Source organism: Acromyrmex echinatior, chromosome 11 (genome assembly GCF_024713525.1).
Source record: "Acromyrmex echinatior isolate Ae372 chromosome 11, ASM2471352v2, whole genome shotgun sequence".
In the NCBI taxonomy this organism is placed as follows: domain Eukaryota; kingdom Metazoa; phylum Arthropoda; class Insecta; order Hymenoptera; family Formicidae; genus Acromyrmex; species Acromyrmex echinatior.
The window spans coordinates 6,081,167-6,091,973 of record NC_141862.1 but is presented as its reverse complement, the minus strand read 5'-3'; the positions used below and the strand labels follow the sequence as shown (position 1 = coordinate 6,091,973).

The 10,807-nt window shown below is 34.0% G+C and overlaps 3 protein-coding genes across 3 annotated transcripts; 1 reads left to right on the top strand and 2 right to left on the bottom strand.

Moving 5' to 3' along the window:
* Positions 1-380: 380 nt before the first annotated feature.
* thoc5 (THO complex subunit 5) lies at positions 381-4,299 on the top strand. The gene is made up of 11 exons (XM_011063397.2): positions 381-646; positions 1,112-1,249; positions 1,322-1,536; positions 1,629-1,704; positions 1,942-2,127; positions 2,229-2,361; positions 2,453-2,692; positions 2,881-2,983; positions 3,141-3,348; positions 3,533-3,830; positions 3,963-4,299. Exons 1-11 carry the CDS (start codon positions 551-553, stop codon positions 4,277-4,279), a joined length of 2,010 nt encoding a protein of 669 aa, XP_011061699.1. The 5' UTR covers positions 381-550; the 3' UTR covers positions 4,280-4,299.
* A 153-nt stretch (positions 4,300-4,452) lies between these two features.
* Positions 4,453-6,286, bottom strand: LOC105150381 (dynein regulatory complex subunit 2). Its single transcript, XM_087411541.1, has 6 exons — positions 6,146-6,286; positions 5,827-6,079; positions 5,530-5,753; positions 5,060-5,452; positions 4,776-4,913; positions 4,453-4,702 (listed from the first exon to the last, which is right to left on the bottom strand). The coding sequence occupies exons 1-6, from the start codon at positions 6,284-6,286 to the stop codon at positions 4,508-4,510; spliced, it is 1,344 nt and encodes a 447-aa protein (XP_087267667.1). The 3' UTR covers positions 4,453-4,507.
* Positions 6,287-6,304: 18 nt separating this feature from the next.
* LOC105143579 (differentially expressed in FDCP 6 homolog) lies at positions 6,305-10,687 on the bottom strand. Its single transcript, XM_087411540.1, has 9 exons — positions 10,239-10,687; positions 9,996-10,115; positions 9,356-9,559; positions 9,164-9,279; positions 8,951-9,074; positions 8,146-8,487; positions 7,843-8,044; positions 7,597-7,752; positions 6,305-7,377 (listed from the first exon to the last, which is right to left on the bottom strand). The coding sequence occupies exons 1-9, from the start codon at positions 10,335-10,337 to the stop codon at positions 7,127-7,129; spliced, it is 1,614 nt and encodes a 537-aa protein (XP_087267666.1). The 5' UTR covers positions 10,338-10,687; the 3' UTR covers positions 6,305-7,126.
* Between the last annotated feature and the right edge of the window lie 120 nt (positions 10,688-10,807).

Sequence of the window (10,807 nt, the reverse complement as noted above, 5' to 3'; positions counted from 1 at the left end):
AGTATGTTCACGTTTTTGTGGTTCTTTTCCATACTATTACGAGGATTAAACAAAAACGAATAATCAACTTTGATCGTTTCATCCTTGTTTAATTGCCTACATAATAACACAGCGAAAAAGCAAAAACGTGGACATATCCTACGAGGTGATTCATGAAAAAGGCTGGGATGTCCGCTTTCAAGTTTTCTCTCTGATGTACATTTTTAATTTGAAAACTGTGTGACTACATACATTTTCCGACACTGTCGATAAAATTGTATCGTCGAAAGTAGATGTGGTTTGTGTCTGTACTAATTGTAAATTCTCATCAAGTTTCCAACATAGTTTCTAAATTGAAAATGTACTGGCGGTAGTGTACGAGCAATTTTGATGGTAATAGGAAAAAGGCTGACCATGGCCTTTCTCAGATTTCTCTCTACTTTGGTGTGGTGGCAATATGTATATGTGATTGCGATTTGTGATTTATATTGCATGTTACACTCGTAATTGTTCAGAGTTGAAGTTAAGAGTAGAAGTTAATTTTCACTTGGTTTTATTTATGACGTGAAAAATGGGTAAAGAGAATGAATCGGATAGTGTGAAAAAAAGAAGAAAGTCTGTGAGTGCAAACAGCGGAACTTCAATGAAAGACGGAGATATGTATAAGGTATAAAAGTTAAAGATTTGAAAAGTTACAAGATATTTAACGTATAATACTGTAATATTATTTTTTGTTCGCTTCAAATTTCTGAAAATATACTTAAGAAAAATATCACTTTTAATTTTCGCAATAACAAACGATTTCTATTATTCAAATTTTTTTATTTTTTCGCTCAAAAATCGCTTGATCAATCGATTAGATATATTTTTGTCAATATCTCAGGTTAAGTTTAATGCATGAAATTACGATTAAAAAAATTAAACTAAATAAAATAAAATATATACGTTTGCTATTAGCGATCCAGCAAACAATCCAGCTGACGTTATTTATTGTCTAATGTCAAAATGACGTTTTGAATATTGAAATGACGAATGAAGTAACGTCAGCTTGTTTGCAATATAGAGAATAAAAAATGAATCTTTTTGCTTCTGCTGCTGCCTCATTAACTTTTGTTTCTCATATCATTGTCAGATAATAATTAATTATGAAGAGAAAGAAGCTGTTGAAAGATTGTCTGAGGATGATTCCGAATGCTTTCTGGCAACTTGTAACGATATTCGAGCGGCGATGAGTAAAATAGCAAAATTAAAGTCCAGTGGTGACTCAAATGTTTGTAACAGACATTCTACGTTATCCGTTATTGTCAAGTTTGCTTTAAACTTATTAAAACAAATGCTTTAGGTAAAAGATGATATTCGTGAGCTGCAAATCCAAACGTCACTAGCTTTTATAGAACTGAAGAAACTAAATCGCATGGAAAAGTTTCGTACAAAATCTGCACGAGACTCTCTAGTGGCTGCAAAGAGTAGCGTTGATAGCAGACATTTACATTTACAGAATCTATTGTACGAAGTGATGCATTTGAAGAAAGAAGTTATCAAATGTCTTCAATTCAAGTAAATTTTTGTTATTTTTTGCAAAAGAACCTTTTGACTTTTTTTACTATCACTTTAAACAAAATTGAATAATTTTATTTTCTTTATTCTAGATCTAAAGATGAATTGATAGAACTTGTTTCAGAAGAAGAATTTTATAAAGAAGCTCCAGAAAGTATCTCGCGACATGTATGTATACATAAGTTTTACATAGGGTGCGTTCCATTTTCATGCCCACATGCTGTCAGCATCAATTCATCCTTATTGTCTATCAAATGTTAAACAAGAACAAATAATGCTTACAAACGCTGTAAGTGCAAAACGGAGCGGACCCATAAAATTATAAATAATATAATTCGAATATATATATATACATAAAATTTAATTCTTTTTTTTTGTAATATATATAACACAAACATATTTTAGGAAATAACAAAGAATAATTCTCATCAATTGAGACTGGCTCGTTTAGAATGGGAACTGACACAACGAAAGCAATTGGCGGCATTGTGCGATGAATTGACAGAGAGTAAAAAAGCAGTAGCATCCAGTATTGAAACGAAACAGACTCGTTTGGACAATCTTGCGCCGCAATTGCGCTCTATATTGGAAGTAGGAAAATTTAACTTATTGATTTAGAAAATATACAGAATGTTTTTATTAAATGTTCCTGTATGAATAACAAATTAAATTTTTTTTTTTTATATTTTCAGGCAAGCAAACCGTTACAAGAAAGTCTTGGATTGCCATTGGATAAAATTCGCCAGGAGCATCAAAAAGCATCATTGCTTGCATCACCGCTCTATGTGTTGTATGCAAAAGCGTCTGCTTACAGAGATGCTTATGGTATAATTCGTATAAAAATTGAATTATATATTTTTGTTTTATGAATAATAAAATTTTGTACAGGTATCGTTTCTTCCGAAATATTTTGTAGATAGTACGTTGCTAGTCAAGGTGGAAGGTGACGAGGATGAAGCAAAACGCGCAAATAATCATGATGGTTTGCAAGAGTCTGATTCGGATCCTGAGAATCAGTTGGAAAGTATCGTGGAAGAAACACCCGTGCATAAGAAAAGGCATCACAGATTATCCCGGGAAGCGAGGCAAGAAGAGAAACGATCTAAACTATTACAGCGTCATCCGTTACATGTGAAAATACTTATCACATTAAAAAGTGAGTTTTGAATAAAAAAGATCTACTATCTTATAAGAAATGAAATGTTTAAAAGATATTTGAGTTAAATTGAAAAATAAGATCAAATAACATTGAGAAACAAAATTTATTTCATATTTATCAATCTGAATTTATAATTTTAAAATCTTGAGAAAAGAAGAAATTTTATTGCAAATTTAAATTTTTAGATGAGACAAGACTGACTCTTCACTTTTTTTACATGGTATATTTAAAAGTCGTTACAGTAGAATCAAAACTCGAAACAGAAGACTTGGGAGGTATTAGTGCTGGGTATGTATAACTCTTATATATTTATATATATTTATAATCTCAATTATTAATATATTAATTTCAAATTTCGTGTACACATACAAATGTGACAATACTCTTCTCTTGTTTCCTTTGATTGGACAAATTTGAGTTAATCTTTTGCATGATTAATTAATAGAGACATGCTAGTATCCGAGTCGGTTCTTCGCGAATTGTATCCACGGGATTTAGGATTGGAGAGTCCGAATCCTGCCAATCAGTATCAGCTGTCGCGGCATAACTTGGGATCGTTTTCGTCTTTGGGACTAGGCATTCCTTACAGATGGGCGCAAAGAATGGCTGGTCTACACTTTGTTTCGTGTGAGATGACCGAACAACAACAAAAGGTACACGTCCTTGTAAAAAATGTTTACATGTATGTCCTGTGATATAAATGTTAAAAATAGTTGCTCCGTTTGTAATACAAAAAATTAATAACGATTCAAACATATAAATCTCTTCCACAGTAGATGCGCAATTAAAGTAACGTATTTTAATTAAAATTCAATTTTATGTCATTTTTATTTGTAGCTGACGAGTCAAGAATTGGCACAAGATTGTGTGGAGAGTGTGTTGAAAGAAATTAAACGGCGCATAAAAGCGAGGCTGGATCTATGTATGGAAATACGACAATTAGAGTCCGGCAACCTGCCAATATTTATCAGCATGACGGATCCCGTGCCACAAAAAATCTCAACGTCTTTGCATCGATTCACAACTATGACCTGGAAAAGTTATTCAAATTATGTTGCTTCACCGGAATTTTACCAACGGGGATTAGTGTTGTCTGTAGACATCTTTTACGAAGCTATACTTCGTCGCGGCAGTAGTATGATTATTATTATCATTATTATTATTATTATTATTATTGTTATTATTATTATTATTATTATTATAATATCAAATTATCTATACTGATAAATTATTGCTTCCACACGTTTATATTTGATTCATTTTTTAGGCGAACTTGTGGCCAGGATTGCTATCAAGCCAGATTATCCCAAGATAGCACCAGTATTTAGCATAAGCATAAGTCCAACAGTGCCAGCGTCCGCCGATATCATTAGAGATATCGAAAGGGAAGTCAATGTGATGTGGACCAAGTCCCCTACATTGACGGCGCAAATACAACGACTGAGAGCATGTTTCGACATCTATCTGGAAACTGAGAGCATGGCGCCGAAGGAAAAGATATTCTTCTATCCTGTAAGAGGGCGGACTCGCGCTCGGCCATACAAATATTTATCGTTGGGCGGAGGTATATTCACTCATCGTTAAATAAATTGTATGAATATCAATCGATGCGTGTTTTTTTTTCAATTTCCTTTATCTATTAATAAAAAATGTGAGATTGTTTTCTAAAATTAGATTTTAACTTTTCCAAATATTACGTTTAATTTTTATCTTGAAAGATTTCAACAAAAGCTTTTAGTTTAATACATTTTAAATTACTTTTTTAAAATTTTATTTAAAAAATATTTGTTGGCACATTTGAAGTAAGTATATTTATACAGAAATAGACGTGAGTGGTCGTGCGATCTGAGCTTTAGAAATGGTTAAGAGATATGTGCGCAGAGTGTTTCTCAATTGTTTGTTCTCGAAAGACAGTTTATCACATTCTTTTTTCATGAAGATATTATCGGATTTAATGTAATTGAATTGTTCCCAAAATTTGTCCAATTTATCAAACGGTTCTGACATCTGTAAGTACTCGTTATTTAAAAATTGAAGATACAAACTTTTTTGTGTATTATTGTATTCGTGCAATACTTACGCAACTCGTAAAAGCCCTCCTGGAGCCCGTATCGCGTAAAGTATATTTTTGAACAGTCAGCGAGAACGGTTCCAAATTTGAGCACATTCTCAGCAATGAGAGTACTGTCAAGCCTTTTTCTGAAATCCTCTGCAATTCCTGCAAAAAAATCAAAGAATTTCTAAAGTACCTACTTTTCCGGATAGCCAGTCCAAATTATAATAATTTCTTAAACATTTTCTTATTTCAATTTTTTTGTTGGATAATTAATTTGAATAAAAGTTTTATAATTTAATTATTTTTACTTTTCGAATATTAGCGCTGATAATAGTCAATTTCTTCAGCTGGGCAGTGTCTAGTACTTGATTCATGGAAAATATCTGTCTCAAACTTTCGGTTTTCTTTCTCATACGTATAATCTGATCGTTCAGTTCCGCTATACTTTGCTCCCGCTTCTGCGATAATGAGTGCGTGTCCTGTTTCAGACTCTTAATTACTCTCTGTAATTGTGTCTGCAGCTTTGGATATTGTGCCACGTCTACACGATGAGCATCATCCTGCTCTTTCAAGTATTCGTACTGTTTTCTCTTATCTCCCGTATTTTTCTCATATTTAGTTATTATTTCATTAAGTTGTCGCCACAATTTCTCAACCTCATTGGAACCGTAATGCATCAAGCGCGACAAGGAATCTTCCTTCTGTGAAATATTTTCGATCAAAAGAATTATTAACATTTGTCATATGAATCACAAAAATAGAAGGAAAATATCCATACCAAATACGCGATGCCATATATATTAATGGCATTTTGAATTTTTGTTTGCGTCAATATATTTTCTATATTCTTATCTTGTCCAAAATTTATATTTTGCAATTGACTGCAATACTGCTCTAAATTGTTTCGTATCCTATTTAATTCGTTCGTTTCATCCGAAACTATACGGTTACGTTCGTGTGCGAAGGATTTGTGCAGATCAATACACTTTTGTTTACATCTTCCTATATAATCATCAATAATTAATAATTGTAATAATTAATAACGATAATATAGATTTACAATGATGTAAGTTACCAATTATCAAGTCCATCATTTTAATGTGAGCCTCTTGCAGCCTTCGGTGATTGACATCGGCTGCTTCTAGCTCACTATGTAAACGCTGTATCATAAGATTTTTCGTCTTCATCAGACGATTGAAATTATTCCAAAGATATTCCACATCTTCGTGAAGTTCTTTACATTTTATTCGGCGCAGAATAAATCGCCATTGTTCATTGATCTTGGCAGTGTTTAATCGCGCGAACGCCTCTTCGCGTTTCAGCTTACTCTACATTTTAAAATTGATTTAAAAATTGCTATTAAATATTATATTTCCATTTTGTATTGAATGTACCTTGGTAAAAGCTGCAATCAATTGTTGTTTACGTCGTTTAGCTTCTAGCTCCAATTCGGCTCGATGCTGCAGGTAGCGAACGCGTTCTTCGTCGCTCATGCGAGCCAACTTGCTTCCCTTTCCCTTCTTTTTTTTCGGCATTTTTCAATGAATTAAAGATTTGATATCGTTGCAAATTATTCAAATTATTTATTCTCAACGAAATACAAATTTTTCCATTAGAAACGTACGATGGTCTCAACACAGCATAAGTGTTAAGGTCGACCACATATGGAATGTTTGATCAATAATAGATCAACTTAGTTTAAGATACTCTCTCTCTCTCTCTCTCTCTCTCTCTCTCTCTCTCTCTCTCTCTCTCTCTGTGAAAAATAAAAATTGCATCTGATTCCAATTAAATAAAATTTGATTCAAATAAAATATTATGGAATTTTTTATAATTTATAAAAGTTTTATAAAATTTACAAAAATATTTTGGCACCTCTGTCAGACATATTTTACAATTTTATACACGCACGCACGCATACACACACACACACATACACACACATATATATTTCAACATAATTAAGTATAAATTTGTATTAAATATTTTCTTATTTTACGATAATACACTAAAAAAAGAATATATATTTTGTACGATATTTATATACGCATCATGTGGACATTGTATCTTGTCTTCTATAAGATAAAAATCATAATATCTTCAAATATAATAAGGAATGGGAATTTGCGTATATAAAATCTGTTGATATAATACTATAAAACTAAATACTTTTTGGCTAAGATTGCGAATAAAGCAAGGCATCAAGAATAAGGTACGTCGAATTCCGAGTTCGCATGGAATTTACATTCTTCATGAAGATATAATATAGTTGCTCTGCAACAATATAATAGATTCTATAGGTTCTTTGTGTCACTCTATTTGATGGAAGACTTAAATGCAATTCGATAAAGGTATTGATCTTTTAGTTATCTATGTCATATATTCTTCTGTATTGTCATAGGTCTGCTGTCAATTTTTTCTATGGACAACGGTCGTTCTTTTGTTGTCGGTATAAAGCTTTGAGTACGTCGAATCCTCTCACTTCCTCTCAAGGGACGCGTGACGATTTGTGCTTCCAATAAAAATTGAGTCTCTTCGGCGCGTTTCACCTTTTCGCGTGCAGCTCGCAACTCTGTATCCAAATGCTCTCTTTCCGCTTCCAGATGCTGAAGTCGTAGTTCAGCATCTAAAAATTAATATAAAAGAATAATGCAAAAGTAGAAATTTTCAAAGATAGAAATTGAAGAATAAAAATAATAACATTAAGAACATAAAATGAAAACTAAGGAAAGAAATACACATGTGCACGTAGTTGCGTAACTTTTGGAAAGAATTATATTAATATAACTAATAAGATTTAAATCAAATCTTTTATCTTTTTCATATTATTTAAATGTTATGCAACCTTGCAACTGCTGCTCGTTTTGCTTCTGCATCTGTTCAAATTCCATTCTTTTCATCTTCTCCGTCTCTAGCAATTCCTGCTGCTCCTGCTGCAGTCTCTCTAATTGCTCTCTTTTCTCCCATTCTTCGCGTAGTACTCTCGCTTGTAAACTTCGTACTGCAATATACATAAGGCGTATCTATCTAAATTATACAATCCTACAAAAACTAATACAATAAAAATTAGATTATTATAACAGCCTTTTACCTATTTCCTCATCGCGTAGAGCCTGTTTTTCTTCTTGTAGCAGCAACTCTAGTTTTTGTTTAACATCTTCCAGTTGTTGAACTTTAGCACCTTCTTCCTTCGACAGAGTTTCCAATTTCCGAGCTTGTATTTCGGCGGCGATTCTAGCTTGCCTCTCGTGCTGAAGTTCCAACTTGGTCTCTTCTTTTTCCTGTTTAACAGCCTAGCAAGTAACAATACAAATTATTGAATAAGTGTTAACTAAAACGATTTTATTAAAACATTTTTTATGTATTTTTTCTTCTTCAATTAATTTGCATTTACTTGTCGCAAGGATCTTCGTTGATTGGCCAAACTTCTCTGATAGCCGATCTTCTCACTCGAATGCTGAATGGCTGTTTGTAATGCCGCGAGCCATTGGAGCCTGCCTTTGTGATCCTCTGCTATTAGCTCTATGCATCTATGTTCGGGGGTACTAAGCACGAACCTTTTATCGGGCTTTCCACCGTTTGTCACAGTATCGGCCCAACAATTAGCATTCAGCAGTATTAATCCGGACGGTTCTTTTTGTTGCGGATCTTTGTAATATGTCAATTCACCGGGACGCAGGACAAACCAAAAATATCGCAATGTTGGCAGCAGGAAACCTTTCTTCATCAGATAACCCTGCAACGATATTTGTAAAAAGAAAAAAATTATTTCATTGGAATGCATGCGTTCTGTGTTGCCTCTGTCAAGTCCATATTAGATTGCCGATTTTGCAGGCTGATTCGACTGCCAACTGTGATCCATAGTGAACCATCACAGTCAGTCATTGTGATTTGTTCATTATGGTCGGGCTAATATGGGCTTTACAATTATAATATGTGTATATAAACATAAGATTGCAACATGGAGTGTATTCAGAATTACGTATGAAGCGATGATGATGTATAATATCATTTTATCCTTCTTTATTATTCAGTGAATAATATAGATAAATGATGCATCATACGCTTCTTGCATAACTCTTGTCAGAACGTACTCGTGCATTATTATGGCATGCGTTTAGAGAAAGATCCGTCAATTTGAGAATCAAATTTTCTTCAATTTATTAGCAAAATTGAGCAAAACATTCACATCGATTTACCTTTTTTACCACGTTCTCTATGTAAATCTGGTAGAGATCATCAATCGCCTCTGATAACGCCATAATGTCCAAAGTATTACCACCACTATATTTGGATTCCAAAACTGCCAGAAATGTGGGAAACCTTCCCGATAAATTTTTCATCAACAAATTGCATTCTTTAATATCTTTATCTTTGCGATTAATATGATAAAGCTGGAAATGACAAGTTACCTAAATGTTCCAATAGCTGCTGATAAAGCTGAGAAATCTGCCGCGTCCCATTGTAGACCCAATGACATTACCAGATGGGAAGCGATTCGCGCTACCTCGTCGCCATGCATTGTCACCTGTATCACCAAAAGCGACACATCGAAAATTGCTAAAGACATTGGTTTATATAATTTATTATAAGCAACCGCTAACCAGATAAGAATCTGTTGCATCTGAATCCGTCTCGGCCAGCAGACAGTAAATTCTGAACAATTGGTAAACACTATGATCGTCAAAAACTGAATGGGATCTCTCCAGATAGATCTTTTTACAAACCAGCCAGCAAATTTCATCTACCCCTTCTTCCATTGTCTTCAATGTTTGTACAGAGGTAGCATCAGTTACGGAAGAGAACATCTGAAATTGTTGAGACTGCACAGACTGCATCAAGCTGAATGAGCAAAAGCGAAGCAAATACTCTTGAATGAGTGAGGGTAGCAAAAAAAGATACTTGAAATAAAAATCTTGGGGAAACTTTGGTTCAAAGATATCTACATTTTGAAAATAAGAAGATAAAGAAAAATTTCTCTTGCATATTTCTTAAAAATCTTAGCTTTTGTGTATCTAAATATCTTGCTTTATTTTCACATGTTCTACAAGTTTGCCTCGGTCAAGTATTTGCTACAATTTATTAATAATAAAAGTATGAGCCAAAACGTTTCGAAATACATTCACACATGTATGTATCTTTATATAAAATTCTACCATTTCTTTAAATAATTAAGAGAATTAACATTTGTCTCTTATGTATATTAAATAGTTTATAATACATGTATTTTAAAAAAGATCTTACTTCTTTCTGTAAATAATAGATGTATTGATCGAACGTTAAACTTTGCGTACTCCGGTAATGCTCCAGGCCTTTTTCTACACCATACAAATCCATCAAGGTACCAATGTTGGCTGTCAATACCTATCAAAATCAACACTGAAATGAACAAGTGTCAAAGAGAAAAGAAAACAAAAAAGAGATAGTAGACAATTGCACGATCTTATTTAGCTATCCAAATTTGAATTTTATTATTCAAAGTTCCACCTTTAACTTAGATTTGGCGACCGTGTTGGTGACATCGGTCTGTAGAGCGTGAAATGCATGCCAAATACTATTAGTAAGGTTTTTGAGTAGATGAGCCATCGCAATCGTCCAACTCGAGGCTGGCAGCAACAGGTGTCTGCTTCCGTTTTTCCACCTGATGAGTATCCCTCCGTATTCTTACGTCCGTTATCGTGGTTTATCGTGGTCTATCGTGGTCTATCGCGTCTGTTTATTGTTCCTCGCTGACATTCGAAAGCACATATTTATCTCTTATCTAAATAGTTGCGAATGGCGTATCTTTTTTTTCTTCTCCGTCTCGCTTCACGCTTCACGCTCTTCCAAAGATATCACTCCTCCTCAAGTCCTGTCATCAGCTGTCACTTGGTAAGTCAGCACTCGCAAGCACTCGCAAACACTCGGCACTCGGCACTCTCGGCACTCGGTATTACCTACCTACCTAGCCCAGCCCAGCCCAGCCAGCCAATCACCATTGATCATGGCATCAGGCATAGAATAGTTTCTCTGGCCTAGTTTACATGTCAGCTGCTGCCTCAGCTGCGTTCAGCGTT